General features: G+C 39.6%; 1 protein-coding gene across 10 annotated transcripts in view; it reads right to left on the reverse strand.

Moving 5' to 3' along the window:
- The window catches only part of COBLL1 (cordon-bleu WH2 repeat protein like 1), a 393951-nt gene that overhangs the window by 188203 nt on the left and 181566 nt on the right, over positions 1-24182 (reverse strand). Inside the window, exon 1 of one of the 10 annotated variants that reach the window (XM_029605637.1) lies at positions 12117-12198. The exons of 8 other annotated variants lie outside the window; for them this stretch is intronic. Coding sequence is in view for 1 of the 2 variants with exons in the window: in XM_029605631.1 (XP_029461491.1) it covers positions 8761-8792 (32 nt within the window). In the remaining variant the exon portion in view is untranslated. Of the gene's footprint in view, positions 1-8760; positions 8800-12116; positions 12199-24182 lie in introns of those variants that run through there. One more of the 10 variants, XM_029605631.1, reaches the window with a different exon arrangement.

Genomic DNA, 24182 nt, shown 5'->3' on the forward strand with positions numbered 1-24182 from the left:
CAAACAGACTTATTAGTTGATCGAACTGCACATGATGGAGTGTAAACAGGTAACTGATCCTAACCATGGTATTTCTGCTTTACTGATCAATTTATAGATCAACAGCAACATGGAATGGGTAACCAATGGAGGGATGATAAAACATGAGTGATGCGATCATATACACTTTGACCGATTAGAACATGGGCAGCAGAATTCTGAAGAATTTGTAATAATCTCAGGGTGCTGTCCAGAAATCCAAACATCGGGGAATTACAGTAATCAATTCCCAAAAAGAACAGTGTTTGGAGAGCTGTTTGAAAGTCCTCAAATATAGATTTTATACATTTTTGGCCACATTTTTTAAGCTCGGCGCGTGCAAATACAAGAAGATACACATGTGGCTGCGTGGAGTGCATTTTCGAAACAACCCCGCCACGCATGTAATCTCCCAATACACGTGGAAGTGGCGGGCTCTGTGAAAGGGATGGGCCAGGGGCAGGGGCAGCCAGGACAGTGGCCATTAGGCCCTGTCCCAAGAAAGCACGCGCCAGCAGCCGGTCGGTGTGCGGAACTTACTTCACCAGCAAAGATGAAGTAAGTTTTAAAACAAAAAAAAATTCTAATAGTTAGGGAAGGGGTAGAGGTCAGGATAGAGAAGGTAAAATGGAAGAAGAGTATGTAGGGGATAGTAAAGTTCCCTTCCAGTCCGCTCCTTAATTGGAGCGGACTAGGAAGGAACTGGGAATAGCCCGATCGCAGCGCCGCATGTTTTGGTTTTTTGTTTTTTTAAATCTCCCCCTTGCTTGCGCAAGTCGCAACCCACCTGCACATGTGCGTGCCGTTATAAAATCAGGTGCACATGTGTATCGCATTTTACAACATGTGCGCAGCGATATAAGCATGTTATAAAATTGGCGCATCCATGTGCGCGTGCCAGGAACCGCGCATGTCTTAAAATCTACCTCTTTACGTACTCTTAAAAACACACAATGATCAATAAATATTTGGGGATACATTTTTCTGCAATAGGGCAAACACTAACAAAAAATGATGCCCACCTCTTTAAAATGCTGTAATCATGCTTAGAAACTGTATCACAGTATACTCTAAGAAGCTGTTTCCAAAAATCACATGGCAGAAAATACAGAATAGTAAATATTAACATATGAACATCTTTCTGCTGATGTACTTTGTAGGTTACAAGGTTCTCAGGAAAGTCTATACCAATGCAATGATTTGGCTCAGTGACAGACATTTCTCATAATTTAATGATGTGTAACTTTGTAAGAAGAAAGCAGTGCTCTAGAGAGGTAGTCCTGGACATCACCCTTATGTAATCATATACTATACTGGTTCAGTCAAAAGGCAGAAAGATGCTATGTTTTACCGTAGAAAATATCCTTTTTATTATGTCAGTTGCACATTTGCCAGCTCCAAAAGGCTTCTTTTGATATATGTCAAATGGAGTAAAAAAAAAATAAATAAATAAAAAAAAAAAAAAAAAAAAAAAAATATATATATATATATATATACACACACACACACACACAAACACAAAGTGATTTTATCTTTTTTGAATAACCCATTTCCTAAAATGTAATTTTTCCTTGACAGAGGGACCTTAAAAAAAAACTTACCAAAAAAAAAAAAAAGATTTGCAACTGTCCCCTTTGCCCTAGTATTAGTCAAGGGCCAATATATAGCATGCTAATGTCCTATCTGTATCTAAGTCTACAACATATAGCAGTAGCCCAATAATCACTTTCCTTACCTTCTAATCTTAATAGAAAAGACAAGTACTGATTAGCCAAACTATGAGATAGATCTGCTTGACAGTCTAAATTCAAAAGGTTGCTTGCATGCTTATCTTAAAGTATCAAATCTTTCATTTGGTATAAATGAGATGAAAAATTGTACTCCAGTGTGATTCCACAGTGCTATAGGGAAACTCCAGGAGAGTGGACTACAAACCAGGAGAACAGGATTTGAGTTCCAAAGTTGCTCCTTGTGACCTTGGGCAAGTCACTTTTCCCTCCATTGCCTGAATGTAATCCACTTTAAAGTGCTGAAAAAAAGTGCAATATAAAAATCTAAATAAATAAATTTTAATTGTTCAGAGGGGCATGGGATAAACACTGTGGATCCCCTAAAGGCTAGAGGATGGGAATAAATAAAAAAGCTTGGGGGTAACCTGCACGCAGCGGCAGTTACTACCTTGGGAAGCTTGCTGGACAGACTAGATGAACTATTTTGGTCTTTTCTGCAGTCATTACTATGTTACTATATTCATAATCAATGTTTCATCATACTAGTAAAAGAGCATTTATACAAAAGAAGGAAAGCTTGAAAATACAGTGGTTTTAAATAAAATGGGGAGGGGGAAAGAAGGACTGAATATAAGGGAAAAAGAACAGGGTCACTTTTAAAAGTTTAAAATCAGCTCGATTTCAAAGTGATCTTCTATTACTACTATCTGAAAGCTGTTTAGTGCCCTATATGAAAATGAGATGGTAATTTCAGTCTAGTTCCCATCACTGAAAGGACTTCCACAATTTAAGAACATAAGAAATCACCATGCTGGGACAGACCAAGGGTCCATCAAGCCCAGCATCCTGTTTCCAACAGAGGCCAAAAACCAGGCCACAAGAACCTGGCAATTACCCAAACATTAAGAAGAACCCATGCTACTGATGCAATTAATAGCAGTGGCTATTCCCTAAGTATAATTGATTAATAGCCATTAATGGACTTCTCCTCCAAGAACTTATCCAAACCTTTTTTGAACCCAGCTACACTAACTGCACTAACCACATCCTCTGGCAACAAATTCCAGAGCTTTATTGTGCGTTGAGTGAAAAAGAATTTTCTCCGATTAGTCTTAAATGTGTTACTTGCTAACTTCATGGAATGCCCCCTAGTCCTTCTATTATTCGAAAGTGTAAATAACCGAGTCACATCTACTCGTTCAAGACCTCTCATGATCTTAAAGACCTCTATCATATAGGAATATCGAGTAAGAAAAGGGAAGTGATTATTCCCTTGTACAGGTCCTTGGTGAGGCCTCACCTGGAGTACTGTGTTCAGTTCTGGAGACCGTACCTTCAAAAAGACAAAGACAAGATGGAGGCGGTACAGAGAAGGGCGACCAGGAAGGTGGAGGATCTTCATCGGATGACGTACGAGGAGAGATTGAAGAATCTAAATATGTACACCCTGGAGGAAAGGAGGAGCAGAGGTGATATGATACAGACTTTCAGATACTTGAAAGGTGTTAATGATCAAAAGACAACGACAAACCTTTTCCGAAGGAAAAAAATCAGCAGAACCAGGGGTCACGATTTGAAGCTCCAGGGAGGAAGATTCAGAACCAATGTCAGGAAGTATTTCTTCACGGAGAGGGTGGTGGATGCCTGGAATGCCCTTCCGGAGGATGTGGTGAAGACCAGAACTGTGAAGGACTTCAAAGGGGCGTGGGATAAACACTGTGGATCCATAAAGTCAAGAGGCTGCCAATGAAGAGTGGGTGACTCGCCAGAATGATGGCTACTGCCTGGAGTCAATACCCTTATTAAATAAACATACACAGGCTTACGGTGACTCCAACATCGCTCTAAGCTTCAACAGCAAGAGGAAATGTGGAAAAAAGGATTCACACTCACAAAGAGGGGAGTAGCTGGCTTGTTACGGCGGTTACTACCCCAAATCAAATAAGCCTGATACTTCACTTTCAATGCATGTACAGCAAAGTTCTCTGATTCAACGGCAGGGGAGAAGAAAAACTGATACTTCACACATCCAGCAGAGCTCTCTGCTTCAACGGCAGGGGAGAAGAAAAGAGGGTTCGCACTCACAAAGCGGGGAGTAGCTGGCTTGTTACGGCGGTTACTACCCCAAACCAAATGTGCCTGATACTTCACTTTCGATGCACATCCAGCATGGCTCTCTGCTTCAACGGCATGGGAGAAGACTTATACGTCACGCATATCCAGCATAGCTCCCTGCTTCAACGGCAGGGGAGAAGAAAAACAACCAATAAGGGCTAATAACATAGTCTGGGTAAAACAAATAAGCATGGGTGCAGCTTGCTTATTGCGGCGGCTACTAACCTTAACGAATCAAGCTAGATATTTCACTTGGATGCAGCTCCATCACTGCTCTCTACATTAAAGGTGGGGGTGGAAGGGAAATAGAACCAAGAGCTAAGAGAAACAGATAAGTATGAGAGAAAATATGTGTGAAGCTTGCTGGGCAGACTAGATGGGCCATTTGGTCTTCTTCTGCCATCATTTCTATGTTTCTATGTTTCTATTTATCATATCCCCCCTCAGCCGTCTCTTCTCCAAGCTGAACAGCCCTAACCTCTTCAGCCTTTCCTCATAGGGGAGCTGTTCCATCCCCTTTATCATTTTGGTTGCCCTTCTCTGTACCTTCTCCATTGCAACTATATCTTTTTTGAGATGTGGAGACCAGAATTGTACACAGAATTCAAGGTGCGGTCTCACCACGGAGCGATACAGAGGCATTATGACATTTTCCGTTCTATTAACCATTCCCTTCCTAATAATTCCTAACATTCTATTTGCTTTTTTGACTGCTGCAGCACACTGAGCCGACGATTTTAAAGTATTATCCACTATGATGCCTAGATCTTTTTCCTGGGTGGTAGCTCCTAATATGGAACCTAACATCGTGTAACTACAGCAAGGGTTATTTTTCCCTATGTGCAACACCTTGCACTTGTCCACATTAAATTTCATCTGCCATTTGGATGCCCAATCTTCCAGTCTTGCAAGGTCCTCCTGTAATGTATCACAGTCTGCCTGTGATTCAACTACTCTGAATAATTTTGTATCAGCCACAAATTTGATAACCTCACTCGTCGTATTCCTTTCCAGATCATTTATATATATATATATTGGCATCAATTATCACCACTGCTGACAGTTTCAGCAGAGAAATCAATCTGAATTATCCTCTCATCTTTAGAGATGGGTCACCCAGAACAAAGCTAAAGTAGTAAAGGACTTGCATGGATACTGTTTGTACTGTGCTTGTTCTGTGGATTCAATGAAGATTGGGGTTTTTTTCAGTGTTATTCCAGACTAAATAAATTCCCAAAACGTTTCATGTTTTAAGTCACTTTTGTAAAAGCAGTTACCTGAAAAGGCTTGTCAAAATTGAACTCCAGCTACCTAAAGAAGTTAGATCTCAAAAACAGGCACATTTTTTGCATCAGATCAAGGAACTGGAAGCTTTACATCAACGTGGTGGGTCAAAAAAAAAAAAAGAGACACTTAGCCTACTCTGGCCAGGGATGAGCTTAAAATGCTTCAGACAGATCAGATTGCGAGAACAATGCTTTTGTCCTGGCAGCATTTTTATGAACATGGAAACAAACCAGGCTCATTAAATCCTCTAAAATTGGAGGTACAATTAGAGACATACAGGATTCTGGAGAAATGATGCATTATTATCATTCCGAAGCTGCAAAGGGTTTTCAGACCCATTTCCAATCCCTTTATTCTGATCCAAGTACAGCTACTAATGAAAATATAGGAGAGCCAAGGCTTCTAAGTGCGGTGACACTCCCAGAGTAGTCTCAAGGATTTTCTAGCATCACCCATTAATTCATTGGTGGTCATCAGATCTCTAAGATTCCTGGTTATTTGTAAGAGCCCAGGGTTAGGAGGGTACTCCTTGGAATTTTATAAATATTTCTCTAATTTATATGCCCCATTGTTAATTAACTTTTTAATTAATTGGGTGACAGCTTTTCCTCTTCAGGTACTTTGCTTGATGCTTTCATATCCTTTATTCTCAAGCCATGAAAAAATCCACTGGAATGTGGTTCATATCAGCCCATTTCACTTCTCAATATGGACATGAAAATTTTGCAAAGGTGTTGCAGCTACATATGGAAGGCATTATGCCCCAGTTGGTAGCAGGCGATCAGACTGGTTTTATTAAAGGCAGGATCTAATAGCACTAGGAGACTGACATTTTTCATTAGGCCAAAAGATAAAAAATTCCAGGTGTTCTGTTATCCTTAGATGCAGACAAAGCATGTGATCGTATTTCATGGAAGTTTATGTTTTCTGTCCTGGGAAAGCTGAGGTTTCCTGAAAGATTTATGGCTTGGGTTAGGTTTCTGTATAATAAATCTAGGGCTAGAATATTGGTTCAATGGTTGTCACTCTGATCTTAAGATTTGTAGGAGTGCAAGGCAGGGGTGTCCCCTTTCACCATTATTATTTAATCTAGCCTTAGAACCCCTGGCTCAACGGATTAGGAGTTGCGCCCTATACATGGTTTTTTTTATGTTGGGATCTGTGGAGGAGAAAATAGCGCCGTATGTAGATGATGTACTGTTATTCCTTATGCAAGTAGGAGAGTCAGCACCAGTTCTTCTTCAGTTGCTGCACGATTTTAATATTGTATCCAAATATATGGTGAATTATTCTAAATTGGTTCTTGTGCAGATTGGAGAAAGCTGTATTTGTCTGTCTGGGACTCAGAGTGTCCACTACAGTGTTAGGGCTATATAAACTGAATTACCTTTTCAGTTTTCAGAAGAATTAAATCTGATTTGGAAAAATGGAAGTCATTACCTATTTCCTTATTTGGTAGATGTTATATGATCAAAATGGCTATTCTGACTCAATAACTTTACCTATTTCAATATCTTCCTTGTTTGGTACCTCCTAGGGATTCTTCTTCCCTTCAGGGTATAATCATGTCTGGATGACCCTGAGCTTTACAAATATTACTTATCAGCGAGACTTATGGGTGTAAGGGGTTGGTTGGTGAAAGATGACCCAGGCTCCATGGAGACCTTTGGAGGAGGAACAATCATGTGGGCACCACTTGGCGGACCTAATACATTGTTCCTCATATATGCCAGTGATAAAGAAGGTTTACGGGTCTAATCCCATTCTTTCACATACACTGGTGTGGTATAATGTAAATTTGCTCAGAAGACAGATTACAAGTATTTCCCAGTTAGCTGTTATCTAATAAACCCTCTTTCTACCCTGTTACCCTTTCGTTGGACTTGTATATACGGTGGGTGAGGAGATTGCTCTACCTCGAGCAAGTTTGGAAAAGGAACATTTTTAAGATCTTTGATTCCTTGCAGGAGGAGTATGGTATTCCTGCTCATACTTGCTATATATACTTTCAATTATGTAGGGATAAGCTAAAGCAGCAAGGTTATGCAAATGGATTAGGGAGAAAGTATCTGTTTGAAAAACTTATTCCTTTAAAATTATCTCCAAGCTTTATGCTTGAGTGACACTGTCTGCAATTTAGTTACAGGTAATACTTTGATTGCCAGAAGAAATGACGTTCTTTCTACTAGTTTTAATGAGGTTCATTGACACGCCATCTGGTGTTCCTGGAAGACCCTTAAGTACAAATGTTGCATCTAACATATCAATTCCCATTGTACTTTGCTAAATTCAGCTCCACTAGTCCATTGTGTTGGCAGAAATGTGATAGGGTTGCCTCCTATATACTATATGTGATTGAAGTGTGAAAAAGTATGTTCCTTTATGATTAATGTACATGAATTAATACAGATTATTACCAGAAGTCAACAGCCTCTATCTTCACAATTGTCTGTTGGGTAAACAGGATAGGATGGTATGTACTTGTACACAGAAGATTTTAATTACCCATCTCCTAAATGCAGCTCAATTGACAATAGTGTACTTCTTGAAATCTGCTCCTCGAATGGACCACTGGTTGAAAACTGTGGCAGAGACTGCTGCAATGGAGAAACTCACTGTACAACTTAAAGAAAAGTAAGATAGATATTAAAATTTGGGGATCTTATTAGAACTAGCGCAAAAACTAAATAGGGTATTAGGAACTGAGATGGTAAGCTCTTTGTATTGTGTATACCTTGAACTTCTATATTTTGTTTACACATTTTTGTTTTTTGTATTCTGTACCTTTTCTAATAGAGAGTTAAAAAAAAATGGACCCAAAATAGCCTCCCCACACCTATTTGTCCCCAACCTCTACCTCCGCCACTGCTGCAGCTTTGGTCCACCACCACTCGTGGACCGCTCGTCTCCATAAAAGTGTTGTCCACTACTGTTATGTTGCAGTGGAGAAAGGGGAAGCTCATGCTTCAGCCAGTGGGGTATAGGCTCCCTGCCAGCTGGTCCATTCATTGATGCCATCCATGTGCCACAGGTCTGCTCTTCTGCTTTTCTGGGCAGTTAAATGGTGCAGTACACAGCAGTGAGTCCACACATGCACAGAGTGCCCAGAGGAAGCAAACAAACCCAACACATTATTATATAGGTACTTTTTATTTTATTTCTTTTTACCAGGTTCTATTCTCAAAATCGTTCTTACATTATATGATCTCTCCTTGAGTTGATTGGTAATTGTGTAGTACAGCTTACCACTTTGAGGATCTTCAATTCTACTACATCCATTTTATTTTTAAACTTGGTGATCTGTTTTGTCAGCATTTTATGTTTTATTGCACAAATTTTGCATTTTCTTTAATTTATGTCCCTTCAATTTACTTATTTCTGAAACTTATCCATTTTTATTTTCTATTCATCCACAACCTAAGTGAAAAAATTTAAATTAACTTGGAAAAAGTATTTGACATTAAAATTATATATACACGATTTACCATATTTTATATATAAATATATATCTATTTTATATATAAATCTATATCCACACCATAATTTACAAACTCACAAAGATTATTTGAAACAAACTGTAGCAAATGTTTACACATTATTAATCATTTACCTATTCAAATGCTGCATCAGCAATTTCCTCATAGTGGCAACTGCCTCTTTGATAAACAAGAATAAATAGTAAAAAAAAAAAAAAAAGTGTTATAAAAAAGAAAAGATCTCAGAAAAACTCCTTTGCAAAGCATATTACAGGGAATATCTAGCAAGATACTTTTTTATTCTGTGCTCAAAGGGAAAAAAGTTAAAATCCACACCCAAAATATCCAGTAACGTTTGTCAGCCCATATATATTTATATGTTTGGTGAACCTAATACATAGCTAAATAAAAGCAGTGTACATGTTGAAGTCAAATGAAAAGGAGCAAACAACTGGGAGCTGGGTTGTCAAGTTTGCTCATAGTAAGGAAATTAATTTTGTGGACAAAATATTTTGAGAATTGAAGTTCTCGGCCTGAATGATTTACTCAGGTTTATTCCATGCAGAATGATGAAATAAATGGAGTGGGGATTAGAACCCGCATAAACATTTTACCCAGTGGTCAACTTGGGATTTTTGATATCCTGAGCTTCCCCAGTTTTTAGGCCGCCCCCTTCTGGGATGGGTCTCATGGGGTATAAATAGCCACTGAGCATGTTCAGAGTGTCAGGTGGCACAGGGTTAGGAGACATTGGGGCCAATGAAATAAGACCCGCGCTGAAATCAGAACTGATTTTTCTGTGCATACTTTTTTGATGTGTGTGACAAAAACCAGTGGAAGCATGGGTTGTAATAACGGCCGCATTAGATACGTGCATAGAACCCATGTACACCAAACGCACGTGCCATAATGTGCACACTAATGCACGCTCATGGCCCTATCTAGTAAAATCGCATGAACATCCATGTAGAATCCCGCGTGGTCATCCATCGGCATGTGAACACCCACGATTGATTCTCAGGGCGAAAGCCTTTGTTTTTCAAAAAAGAATAAATTTATGGTCCGGAAGTTCAGCAATATCTAACCCCTTCATGATTGCTCTCTGATCACTGGTGAGAGCGTGAAATTCTGAATTCTGCCTCATTGAGAAGCTGTCTTCTTTCTACCAGTTCCGTCTGATACTTGAATGACTCGCAAAAGCATTAAAAAAAAAAACGGTCTCCACGCCAGCATTTTCACTTAACTCCTGCTCTGACTCAGGCACTAAAAACCCACATTAAAAAACCTGCACTAACCCTATCTCCCTACCAGCGCAGCTCCCTGCATTGCCCATGATTAGATAATTGCTTCCTTTGCATGACAGTAGCATACACTCAAGCAGAACAAGCTGCAGGTTAGTAAGCGGGTTTATATGCGCGTTTTTCTCCACGCTCAAACCCTTATTACATATCCATCTAGGGTCTGCCCGGGAAACCGCACATATAAATGCATGCACAGTATGCGCTGAAACCCATGGCAGCATTACCACTGTTTATTACATCGGCCCTACTGAGAGGGTTGGTACCGTAGGGTTAGTAGAGTGGGTTAGTGGTGCATTAAGGAGATCAATCCAGCATCTTTCATTGTAGAGAAATGTTATAGAAAGACAGTTATGAATAGACCTAGTCAAATGAAAAAATACTTTGGAAGCAAGAGTTTTTTGAGAAGTGTGGAAAGTGATTTTTGTTATTTTAGATCAGTTCTTGACTGAAAGGGAGCCCCTTCCCCCTCCCTGGAAGGAAGCAGTGCCTGGATCCCTATTTTTGCATTTTGTGCTCAGTTAACAGGAAGGTAGAAGACAGATCTGAGAAGTTTAAGAAGTGTTTTGGAGAACCCATCTATTTTTGAGGTTAGGGGAGTTTTTCCATCACACCTGATGAATGTTGGAATTGGAGGAGAACTTTCCTACCCTTAATTGGGGAGGGCATTTTAGACCAGAACATGGTTAAGAGAAGGAGGGTCATCAAAAGAGGCACTATGGACAAAGAAACCTATTTCATTTTGATTTGTATTTCTCATCTTATCTATGATTTTTGGAATCATAGCCTGGATTTTATTTTTTAAGCTTAAGTAAACTGTTTATGATTTGAACACCATCCTTGGATTCTGAGCTTTCATTCAAGTGTGTCCTTTTGGATCGACCAATCCTCCACTGTGAGTATTGAGCAAAGTGTAAGAGTGACTATGCAGCCTAGGTTCTCCTCCATAGCACCTAGGGCTCCAGAGGCTCAGGCCTTCTCCTCGCCGGAGAATCCCAGCCCCCAGGGCCGAAGTTTGGTGCAAGAGTATTAGACATCAAAGAGAGTAAAGACAACCCAGGGACTTTGATGAAGCCCCTGCATCAGGGACCCTCCACCAGAGAGGGGGTTATATAAGTATCATTAGTGTCAAATGACTACCCTTCTTTCAAACATTAACTTAAAGTATAACAGAGAGTAATACAAAAACTATAGTATTAATCCTAAGAAGAAAAATGTACCCATTAAAAAGAATTCACCATAAATCAGAATACAAGAATCAGAAGTTGAATCATTTCAGTAGGTGTTACCATGCAGTAAAATCCTCCTTAACCCGGGAATGCACTATACAAAAAACTCTTTACTGCACAAGTTTAAACATCTGATTAACTGGAATCTGGCATCTCAAATAACGCCAAATAATATATCAAACTAGAGTCAGTTTATCACATTTTCTCCCCCACCCCCCACCCCCCAACATCCATAACACAAAACAGGAGAATACAGGTGATGACTCCAGAAAAGTGTAAGTAATATCATACAATCCCACAGGAAATGCTCAATATTCTTCTAGAGAAAGGTAAAAAATGAAAACTTTCATGCAGATCTAATAACAATAATTTATAAATCACCTTGCCCAACAAATGTTACATCAAGGTGGTATACTGGATAAAAACACTGAATAATGTAACATAAAACATACCATAACACATGCACAATTACACAAATGACAATAGATATACAATCCAAATGGCAAACAAATAATAATGGAAACCACTTTCAGAGATGCCTGCATGTAAATGTAGATCCCCCCCCCAAAAAATAAACCAATCAGGATCCTCTTAGACCCTTCCCAACACGTCCTGAAAATTTGGTGTGGATAGAACAAACACAAAAGATATTAAGGGTCACACATAGAAAGCAATTTCATAAGCTTATTTTTCTTTCTTCGGAAAGTAGGATAAAAAGACTAAGATGTGAGACCATGTAATCCTTTTAAATGTAACACAGCTATTGTTCTAATTCTTTATTGCTACTGTATGTACTTTCATACAAACAAAAAGTTAAATAGTGATCAAAGCATGCCGTATTAAATCAGAGCATAAAAAACTGCTTTGCAATGTCTGAAAAAACAAATCTATCTGTCCATTTGCATAAAACAGTGAACATTTTATGGTAAACATGTTAACACAACATGAATTAGAAACACGTACCTTCTCTGTTAAAGGAAGGAAGGAAAGAGGAAAAAAAAAAAGGCAGATCAAAGTTACTTATGCTTAAATACAAACAGTATGGACCACAAAGCTTCACAAAACACAAAGTTGTCTGGACTAAAATGTGACCAGATGTCACATGACTAATCCGTGTGCCTTTGAGATTTTGAACTTCAGGACTCTGACATTACTGGATGGTTAACCATTTCATAACTTAAAGCAATGCAACACAGGTTTCTAATAAAACATCATGATTTACGCTCTCTCTCTCACTTTCTATGCTATCACATATAAAAGGGAGGTGAAAAGCAGTGTAGAATAAAAGCCACATTTTTGTATAATTGCTTAGCTAAACAAAATATGCTTACCATATGTAAACGTGACAAATTACATTTATAGCACAATGATAAACATTGCAATTTGTGATACAATAATAAATGACAATCATTGAAATCCTTCAATAGAAGAACAAACAAAATAAAGCACCATGAAACCAGACGTCTGTTTGACCCAAGCTTAAAGACCTCACACTGTGGGCCAGCATCAAGAGATTTCGGCTGAAACAGTTGAACAGTAAAAAATCAAAACAAAACATAATACCCAAAAGAACAAAAACAGGAAATCTGTTCTTTTCTGTTAACTAATACAGCAGCCTGGACTACAGGATGTGCTGTGTAAATGGCTAAGGGACAGACCAACTTCCCTACATCATGAGGCTTTGTCTCACCTGCTATCTTTGAATACACATGTGTTTCCATAAGCCTGGTCAAAACATTTTCTTTGCAGTACATCACACTACAAAAAACACTTAGAAAAATGAGAAACAACTGAACATTATTTCTCTGGAAGTATTTATAAACATGTACTGAAAGTTCTGGTCCAGAATGATGTGTCATTCCTGTTTTGTTATACTATACATCAGCTTGGACCACAGAGACTTGACAAAGCAGAAATTGGGCATCATTGCAGCTTACAGCATCTTTTGTTCACAATTTTCATCAATAGGAGTCTACTCATCAATTGTGCAGTGTTTTGTAAAGGTATGACTGCAGCACCAAGTTGGTACTTTAAAGTAAAGTAAAGATTGAGTTTATTCCCCTAGGGCCAGCTCTACTAAACTTTCCCATAGAGACAGAATGGAAGATAAGGCCTAAAAAAATATCAGGCCCCAAATGATATAACCATTGACCTTGACTTTGACTAAATTAGGTGTTTTGGGTTTTTTTTATTGGATCTTTTGTAAGAATCAAATGTACAAACTTAAATCCATCTAGGCAGAGCTGTTTTTGAGGTGGCTATCCTCTTCTGTGAATTCCATAAGGACAAATAGTAGTTCTGAAGTACTTTGTTCTATGCAAATACAATTTCAAAACTTTTCGTCATTTGGACTATACAATTCCTGTTCTTTATTATTTTGAGGGTTTAGGCATAAAGTTGGCAAACAATGTTTTGAGGAGTATGAAAATTGAATGTACTTCTGAAAGAGAAATATTGAATAGTACTTAATACAACTATCTTGAAAATCTGCAAAAGTAGAAGGAAGGTAAAAAAAAATCTCACCAACTCTAAGCTGAAAAAAACGAACAAAAAACTAGCAATTAAAACTGATTCATAATACTAGTGACTCAAATAGTGAAGCTGTATGGACTTCAATGGTAAAATGAAGTTCCAAGGTGGAGAATAAGTATACTGATTGCCTCTATGTTTCAGTGCTCTTATAAAATAAAATATTTTCAATATATAGGGTCCTCTTATTGCAGATATTTAAAATTTATGTTATTGATGTTTTGGATCTTTACATCAGCAATATCACCTCCCGTTTTCTGTGGGGGAATACCTACAGTACCTGAATGTAAATTGATGTGATATCTCGATTGATCGAATGTCGGTATATAAAAACTAATAAATAAAAATAAATAAATAGGGAGAGGAATGGTCAGCAGAGACCTTACTTAGAGTACTATGTACAATTCTGGAGACTGCATCTTCAAAAGGATATAAACAGGATGGAGCCAGTCCAGAGGGTGGTTACTAAAATGGTTAATGATCTTCATTCTAAAGCATACGGGGATAGACTTAATGATCTAAACATGTATACCGTAGAGCAGGAATCCTTTTCAAGTTCCAAAATTTTTGCAAACCCTGCAAGCTTCTCTTTCATTTTTACCTGCAGTTATGTATCATATATAGAAAAGTTATTTTTGTAATAACAAAGAAATAATTACATGCATGCCAGACATTCATAATTTGGAAAATTAAATAATGATTACTAATTATAAAGGGAATACATATAATTGCAAAGCACAGCAGTAAAAGTGGAAAAATGTACTCATATTCAGTAACTTATGAGTAACTACAGGTACCCACAGAGCTGGATCTGGATTGACTGGGGGAATGGACTCGTGGAGGAGGATGGAGAGAGAGAGAGTGATTGGCAGAGTGGGAGAGACAGACCAACTGGTGGGATGGACTGGTGGAGAGAGAGTGAGCCACTGGCAGGTCTGGACTGGTGGAGGATGAGAGAGAGATTGGCGGGGATAGACTGGTGAAGGTGGGGGACTGGTTGGAATGGACTGTGGATCAATGACAGAAAGTGAGAGACTGATTGAGAAGGATAAAGGAGGTATGTTTGAGACAGGCTCACATCACTAAAAGGAAGATGTGGAGAGAGGTTTGGTGCACATATTTCCCTCCCAGCTCCCCACCAAAATTATTACTATTTTTAAAGAAAATCACCTGTGACAGAGAAATCACTGTTAGTGTGATCTTGACAGGGATCCACTGGCTCTCTCCACACCTGCCTGTTACCAAATTCCATATATGCAGACACAGGACACCACCACTCATCAAGAGGTACTGCTACAAACATTTTACACTATTTTTGCAAGGTGCTGCGCATGCATCTCAGTGGCATCTCTAGACAGAAGAACCTTCTAAGTAACAAAAATATCCCTGGCCAATTTCAACCACTACGTAACACTGCTACTAAAATGATTCAAGAGCATCAAACATTCTTCTATATAGGAATGGGACAAATCCCAATTTAAAACCTGCATCTTTCGTTCTACAATATCCTGTGTTCACAGAAACTTCACCAACAAAGGGTGCAAAGGACATTTCCTCTTACCGTTCACCACAACATTTCTGCAAATTTATTTTTTTTAAAGCCCTGAAATATCAAATTTACAGAAGTATTCAGACCTTTTACTCAGAAGTTTGTTGAGGCACCTTTTGCAGCAATTACAGCCTTAAGTCCTCTTGGATATGATGCTACAATCTTGGCACACCTGGATTTGGGGATTTTCTCTCTTTCTCTGCAGACCCTCTCAAGCTCTGTCAGTTTGAATGGGGAGCATCAATGCACAGCTATTTTCAGGTCTCTCCAGAGATGTCTGATTGGGTTCAAGTTCAGGCTTTAGCTGGGCCATTCATACTTGTCCCAAAGCTACTCCTGCGATGTCTTGCCTGTGGTGCTTTAGGGTCATTGTCCTGTTGGAAGATGAATCGTCACCCCAGTCTGAAGTCCAGAGTGCTCTGGCTCAGGTTTTCATCAAGGATCTCTCTGTACTTTGCTCTGTTCATCTTCCCCTCAATCCTGACTAGCTTCCCAGTTCCTGCAACTGAAAACATCCCCCACAACATAATGCTGTCATCAGCATGCTTTACCACAGGGATGATATTTTCTAGGTAATACTCAGTGCTTGGTTTCCTCCAGAGATGACGCTTGGCAGTCAGGCCAAAGAGTTCAGTCTTGGTTTCATCAAACCAGAGCATCTTGTCTCTAATGCTCTGAGAGTCTTTTAAGTGCCTTTTAGCAAGCTCCAAGTGGGCTGTCATGTGCCTTTTACTGAGAAGTGGCTTCCGCCTAGCCACTCTACCATAAAGGCCTGATTGGTGGAGTGCTGCAGAGATGGATGTCCTTCTGGAAGATTCTCCCATCTCCACAGTTTGACTCTGGAGCTTTTTCAGAGTGACCATGGGGTTCTTGATTGCCTCCCTGAACAAGGCCCTTCTCTTCTAATTGCTCAGTATGAGTGGGCGGCCAAGCTCTAAGAAGAAGTCCTGGTGGTTCCAAACTTCTTCCATTTAAGAATGATGGAGGCCACTGTGTTCTTCAGGATCTCCCATGCTGCAGCAATTTTTTTGTACCTTAACCCAGATCTGTGCCTCGACACAATCCTGTCCTGGAGGTCTACAGAATTCCTTCAATTTCATGGCTTTGATTTTGCTCTGAGAAACACTGTCAACTGTGGGACCTTATATAGACAGGCATGTGCTTTTCCAAATCTTGTCCACTCAATTGAATTTTACCACAGGTGGACTCCAAGCAAGTTGGAGAAACAACTCAAGGATGATCAATGGAAACAGGATGCACCTGAACTCAGCTTTGAGTGTCACAGAAAAAGGTCTGAATAGTTATGTAAATGTGATATTTCAGTTTTGTTTTGTTTTTTTTAATTAATTTGCACACATTTCTATATACCTGATTTCGCTTTGTCATTATGGGGTATTCTGTGTAGATTGAGGAAGGAAATATGCATATTATCCATTTTAGAATAAGGCTATAACATAACAAAACGTGGAAAAAGTGAAGGGGCCAGAATACTTTCTGAATGCACTGTACATGTTGTTGTAATGAGAAATTACTACGTACCTGATCATTTCCTTTTCCTTAAGGTGGATAGATAAATTCAGGACCAGTGTGTTATGCACCTCTACCAGCAGATGACGACGAAGCAAACTGACATCACAGTATATATAGTCCTGCAGTGACATCAGCCTGCCAATATTCTCTTCAAAAGCAACTATAGACAGACTAGCAAAAAACTTGATTAAAAACAGACAACTATTTCTGTACTTACCCAAGAAACACTGAACTCGGGCAAAAATGTATGCATACTAATCTAGGGACTGGATGAACACTTAGCAGTAATCCTCCTGAACAACCCTCCTTCATTTTTATTTGTTTTTTTAAACTTACCTGAGCTCAGCCCTTCCCGGCTGAGTACAGAGACAGTCTATGGCTCCAGGGAGGGAGAGGGCATCTGCCATCACAGCCGTGCTCTGCTTCCTGCACCCGCTGCCTTTAAGCTGTACAATCAGCTAAGTCAACGCTGGCTGAAAAACCAGCTACCAGACCAAGGCAATAACCTCAGAAATTCTCAATTGGGGGAGGGACCATTTGGTATCACCGCAGGAGAGTGGGGCAATTTTTTTTTTTTTTAATTCTCCTTCTACAATCTGAAGCAATACCCAGTAGAGAGTTGCATATCCACTATCTGCTGAAGACAGAGAATACTGGCAGGCTGATGTCACTGCAGGACTGTATATACCGTGACGTCAGTTTGCTCCATCTCCATCTGCTGGTAGGGATGCATAACCCACTGGTCCTGAATCCATCTATCCACATGCTAAGAAAATGATTTTACCTCAGAAGACTGAACTTTGAATGTCCTTTTTCATGCAAAATTTATTATAAATGCATAATTATTAACTGTGTGTTGGTGGGGGGGGGGGGGGGGGGCACAAAGCTATAAGACTAATCTAGGATGCCTAATACACTTGCTTCAACCCTGAGGCAGATCACCACACACAAGCCTTCACCATTCACCCACTTCTCCAGGGAGCAAATGCTGGGGCAACATATAAAGGTGAGCTTGGTTGTTATTTTTAAGCAGGTGAGTTGTGCTCAGACAATTAGGACTGTTTGAGTACTTTCAGCCATGTTTTCTTGGTCTCTGATTACATCTATTGGTATTTGATGATCTTCTCTCTCTCCATATATAGTATAGAATTGTCACTTAATTCTGTCACTTCTATTAATAATGCTGTTTTTCTCAGGGGCAGGCCACAATCTATTCAGTGAAGACAGGGTAGGAAGAGTGGCGCTATATGTAAAAACAAGCTACAGAACTCCATGGTTTATGAGCCAAGGCGGAGGCACTGTGGGTTAATCTGGGTCAGAACAGCTATTTATAAGAACATAAGAAGTACCGTGCTGGGTCAGACCAAGGTCCATTGGGCTCAGCATTCCTTTCTCCAACAATGGCTCCGAGTAACAAGGATCCACCAGATCCCCAACAGTTGATCTACTTCTTATATTCCACTCCCAGGGATAAGTGCCGGTTTTCCCATGTTTGTCGGGCTAATAACTGTTTATGGATTTTCCCTTCAGGAACTTGTCTAATCAACTTTTAGATCCCACTACAATAGTTGCCTTGACCAGTCCAGAGGGAGTGCTGACAGCACAATCTTCATTTGTGGAGTAAGTTTGGTCTTGCTGGAAAGAAGCACTTAAATCTTGAGACAAAAAAAATTATTGGAGGGTTAAGCTATTAATGGCTATTTATATCCTTTGCTAGTTTAAGGTTAGTATTTGTTAGCCAGTGTCAGAATTGTTTGTGTGGAAAGAACATGCCATACTGGGTCAGACCAATGGCCCATCAAGCCCAGCATCCTATCTCCAAAAGTGGTTAATCCAGGTCATAAGAACCTGGCAAGTACCAAAAACCTAAGTCTATCCCATGCTACTGTTGCTAATAATAGCAGTGGCTATTTTCTAAGTCAACTCAATTAATAGCAGGTAATGGACTTCTTCTCCAAGAACCTATCCAATCCTTTTTTAAACCCAGCTACACTAACTACATCCTCTGGCAACAAATTCCAGAGTTTAATTGTGCGTTGAGTGAAAAAACTTTCTCCGATTAGTTTAAATGTGCCATTTGCTAACTTCATGGAGTGCCCCCTTAGTCCATCTATTATCTGAAAGAATAAATAACTGATTCACATTTACCCGTTCTAGACCTCTCATGATTTTAAACACCTCTATCATATCCCTCCTCAGCCGTCTCTTCTCCAAGCTGAAAAGTCCTAACCTCTTTAGTCTTTCCTCATAGGGGAGCTGTTCCATCCCATTTATCATTTTGGTAGCCCTTCTCTGTACCTTCTCCATTGCAGCTATATCTTTTTGGAGATGCGGTGACCAGAATTGTACACAGTATTCAAGGTGTGGTCTCACCATGGAGCGATACAGAGGCATTATGACATTTTCCATTTTATTCACCATTCCCTTTCTAATAATTCATAACACTCTGTCTGTTGAATCTCTGAGTTAGGAAACAATAGTAAATGTTTATCAGTATTAAAACTGAGTTTATAAAGTCATTTACTTGGTCTTAGAAAGTGAGAATGCTGATTCTTAGCCATCTAGTTACTAGTTTCCCACCCCCTACTAGGATAACTCTCTTCAAAATAATTCAATCAGTCACTTAAAATAATTTAATTCATCCTGATTTTAGTTACTAATTTTAGTCCTCTTTCTGGATAGTCATCTAGTTATCCAATTTATAAAAAACAAAGCAAAACAGATTAAAAAAAAAAAAGCAAAAAAAAACAAAAACAAGACACCTAATAAATAAACTTAAAAACCCCAATCATAGTTACTATTCCTTAAATTGAGACATACTTATACCTTAATCAGTATTTTAAGACTTTATCAGCTCAACAAATTACGATGCTGACAGAAACCCAGAGTGCCATATGTATGATTATCTACCTGTTCACAACGAAGAACCACCCAGCCCCTACCAAAGAGGAGGGCCAGATGAATTCACGTTCCAGATTCTCTTGGATATAAGCAGACACTGTCAGAGTCTCTGAGAGAGATGGGGGTAAATCCGTCTCTGCAGAGGCGTAGCTCCAGGATTAAGTTCTATGAGGCAATCATACATACGATGAGGAGGCAAAGTCTCGGCACTATTCTTTGAAACCTGGTGCTTTCAAATGGGGACAGTGTTTCGGATGTTGTAGTTGATGATCAGCTGAGATCCAATGATACCTGGATGTTGTGGTTGAGATTTACAGCGCAGGTGATGAAGGTTCATTCTAAGTCTAGGATCCAGGAAATCTAACTTTGCTAAAGTAGGGGACATCAAAGGATGGAGAGATCTACAAGAAGTAAAAGAACAGTGAGCAAAACTAAAAGAAATTATTGTAAATGGCAGAGGAAGAAAAGTTTGCAATGGTTTTCAAAAGTAATAGCTGAAAGGGTAAGAAAAAAAAGGATAGTATTCATAAACTATAAGAGTTCACAGAAAGGAAGACAGGAGACATTATCTGGAAAAGGTATGAGAAGAGGAAAGTTTTGTGAAGATGCAATTGAAGGAAGAAAAAATGCACAATATGGTAAACCGAGAGGACAAGACTTTTTATTTGTGATAATCTTAATGATAGGAGGAAGTATAAAAAAAGTGTCTTTATGAAACTCAGAAAAGGGAAGGAATATGGAAATGTTCCTTCAAGGAAAAGTCCATAACCAGCTTTTAGATGCGGGAAAGCAGGTGCTTATCCCTAGGAGTGAAATATAAGAAATAGAAACTATTGGGAATCTGATGAATACTTGTGACCTGGACTAGCCACTGTCGGAGATAGAATGCTGAGCTCGATGGACCTTCATCTGACCCAGCACGGCATGTTCTTATATACTGACAGAGAAAAATTGAAATTGCTTAACAAATATTTCTGTTTGGAGTTCACTGAGGAAGGGCCAGGAGTAGAACCTCATAAAATGGACACAAATAGTATTAGTTTTGAGTTTTACCTCGCTTCCATTTTCAGAAAAATGTGTTCATGAGAATTGCTGAGGGAGTGGTAGAGATTGTGCAGGTGAGCAGTTATATGGCAGACTAAGCAGTATTGTCTTTTTCTGCCATCATATTTCTATGTTTCTATTAATTGCTCATTCTGTAGCTAGGAAGAGGTGGAATGCATGATTATGCATGTTCTCAGAAAAAAAGCTCCTACAGCCACCACTAGTGACTCTTGCTGCTGTGAAGTGCTGAGAGTATAGCCCAGGTTCTGGTCTGCATCTGAGCATCAGGCAGTAATGACTTTTCCATGGCACATTTGATCAGGTCTGAAGGCACACTGGTCTAATGAAAGACCTAGTAGAGTAAGAAACAGCCTATAATCAGAGATAACAAAACTTAACAAATCCCATATGTGGGAAATTATATCTTAGCAACTCACCATAAATATTTACTGCTCATTCAGTCAGAATGCCAACAAGATACATGACCAAAAAGCAAAACTAAAATATTAAAAATAATTTTGGGTGTAGTGAAGCCAACAATACTAAAGTTCAATCAAAATGTTATGCCAAAGTGAGAGATGAAGCGGGGGGCTGAGAGGTTGGGGATAGTATTTGTTGCTGGTACTGCAGGTATCAGTCTGTGACTTAAGCTAAGAATAAAAGGTTTAAGAAGCCAGCAGTATCAGAAGTATGACAGACGAACTCTTCTGACATATAACACAAGTAGACTAAAATCCCAATTGCCCGAACCTGACTTATGCTCTAAACTACCAAATATGATCAACCAGCATTACTTAAGGGTTTCAAATCAAATAATGCTAGGTTGTACAGTATTAAATTAGCTTGCTATTGCTGTACAGTACTTTAGACTGAAAAAATATACTAATATATTTCTCTGTAATTTGAACTTTGGCATTCATTAGAATTGTAGGTCTCCTCCTTGCTGATATTCTAATTCCTTGCTAAGCATATCAGGTAGCCCTACACAAGAAACACCAAGATTACCAAATCTCCATATTGGTAAGTTCTTTCTTCAAACCAAGGAGAAAAATCATTCATAGTTCAAACCCTGAAGTTCAAAAATACTGACTTTGTTAAAATGGGGAAATACCTTGAACAGCTGGAAGAAGATAGCTAAAGTAGAATAACAGTGGGCCAAACTAAAAGGAGCAATACCAATGGCAACAAGTCTTTATGTAAGAAAAATAAATACAAGCAAGAGGAAAAGGAAACATATGACTCCTCCAAAGAGATCCGTATTCCAAAAGTACAAAGGATCTCAAAAAGATCAACATAGGGAAGAATATTTCATGAAGCTAAAAGTGACAAAAGAAATCAGGATAGCAAAAGCTTGAGTGGAAGAAAGGCTTGCTAAAGAGGTAAAATGAGATAACATTTTTCAGGCATGTCAGAAAAAGGAGGAAGACTACAGCTGGAATTGTAAGATCAAAAGATGACAAAGAACAAAGCAGAAATATTAAATAAATATTAAATATTAAATACTTCGGTGGTGGGAAAAGTAATGGAGTCACTGCTGAAAGAGAGAATAGTGAACTATCTACAGTCCGGAGAATTGATGGACCAGAGGCAACATGGATTCACCAGGGGAAGATCCTGTCAAACAAATCTGATTGACTTTTTTGACTGGGTAACCAAGGAATTGGATCAAGGAAGAGCACTCGATATCATATACTTGGATTTCAGCAAAGCCTTTGATACGGTTCCGCACAGGAGACTGGTGAATAAAACGAGAAGCTTGGGAGTGAGTGCCGAGGTGGTGACCTGGATTGCAAATTGGTTGACGGACAGAAGACAATGTGTGATGGTAAATGGAACCTTCTCTGAAGAGAGAGCGGTTTTAAGTGGTGTACCACAAGGATCGGTGTTGGGACCGGTCCTGTTCAATATCTTTGTGAGCGACATTGCGGACGGGATAGAAGGTAAGGTTTGTCTTTTTGCGGATGACACTAAGATCTGCAACAGAGTGGACACGCCGGAAGGAGTGGAGAGAATGAGACGGGATCTAAGGAAACTGGAAGAGTGGTCGAAGATATGGCAGCTGAGATTCAATGCCAAGAAGTGCAAAGTCATGCATATGGGGAGTGGAAATCCGAATGAACTGTATTCGATGGGGGGGGAAAGGCTGATGTGCACGGAGCAGGAGAGGGACCTTGGGGTGATAGTGTCTAATGATATGAAGTCTGCGAAACAATGCGACAAGGCGATAGCAAAAGCCAGAAGAATGCTGGGCTGCATAGAGAGAGGAATATCGAGTAAGAAAAGGGAAGTGATTATTCCCTTGTACAGGTCCTTGGTGAGGCCTCACCTGGAGTACTGTGTTCAGTTCTGGAGACCGTATCTACAAAAAGACAAAGACAAGATGGAAGCGGTACAGAGAAGGGCGACCAGGAAGGTGGAGGATCTTCATCGGATGACGTACGAGGAGAGATTGAAGAATCTAAATATGTACACCCTGGAGGAAAGGAGGAGCAGAGGAGATATGATACAGACTTTCAGATACTTGAAAGGTTTTAATGATCCAAAGGCAACGACAAACCTTTACCATAAGAAAAAAATCAGCAGAACCAGGGGTCACGATTTGAAGCTCCAGGGAGGAAGATTCAGAACCAATGTCAGGAAGTATTTCTTCACGGAGAGGGTGGTGGATGCCTGGAATGCCCTTCCGGAGGAAGTGGTGAAGACCAGAACTGTGAAGGACTTCAAAGGGGCATGGGATAAACACTGTGGATCCATAAAGTCAAGAGGCCGCCAATGAAGAGTGGGTAACTCGCCAGAATGATGGCTACTGCCTGGACACAATACCCTTATTCAATAAACATACACATGGTTACTGTGACTCCAACATCGCTCTAAGCTTCAACAGCAAGAGGAAATGTGGAAAAAAGGATTTGCACTCACAAAGCCGGGAGTAGCTGGCTTGTTACGGCGGTTACTACCCCAAACCAAATGTGCCTGATACTTCACTTTCGATGCACATCCAGCATAGCTCTCTGCTCCAATGGCAGGGGAGAAGAAAAACTGATACTTCACGCATATCCAGCATAGCTCTCTGCTTCAACAGCAGGGGAAAAGAAAAACTGATACTTCACGCATATCCAGCATAGCTTCAACGGCAGGGGAGAAGAAAAAAGGATTCACACTCACAAAGCGGGGAGTAGCTGGCTTGTTACGGCGGTTACTACCCCAAACCAAATGTGCCTGATACTTCACTTTCGATGCATATCCAGCATAGCTCTCTGCTTCAACGGCAGGGGAGAAAAAAAAACCTGATACTTCATGCATATCCAGCATAGCTCTCTGCTTCAACGGCAGGGGAGAAGAAAAACAACCAATAAGGGCTGTATAACATAGTCAGGGTTAAAACAAATAAGCATGGGTGTAGCTTGCTTATTGTGGCGGTTACTACCCCTATTACCCCTAACTAATCAAGCTAGATATTTCACTTGGATGCAGCT

Source organism: Rhinatrema bivittatum, chromosome 6, assembly GCF_901001135.1.
Source record: "Rhinatrema bivittatum chromosome 6, aRhiBiv1.1, whole genome shotgun sequence".
Taxonomy (NCBI): Eukaryota; Metazoa; Chordata; class Amphibia; order Gymnophiona; family Rhinatrematidae; genus Rhinatrema; species Rhinatrema bivittatum.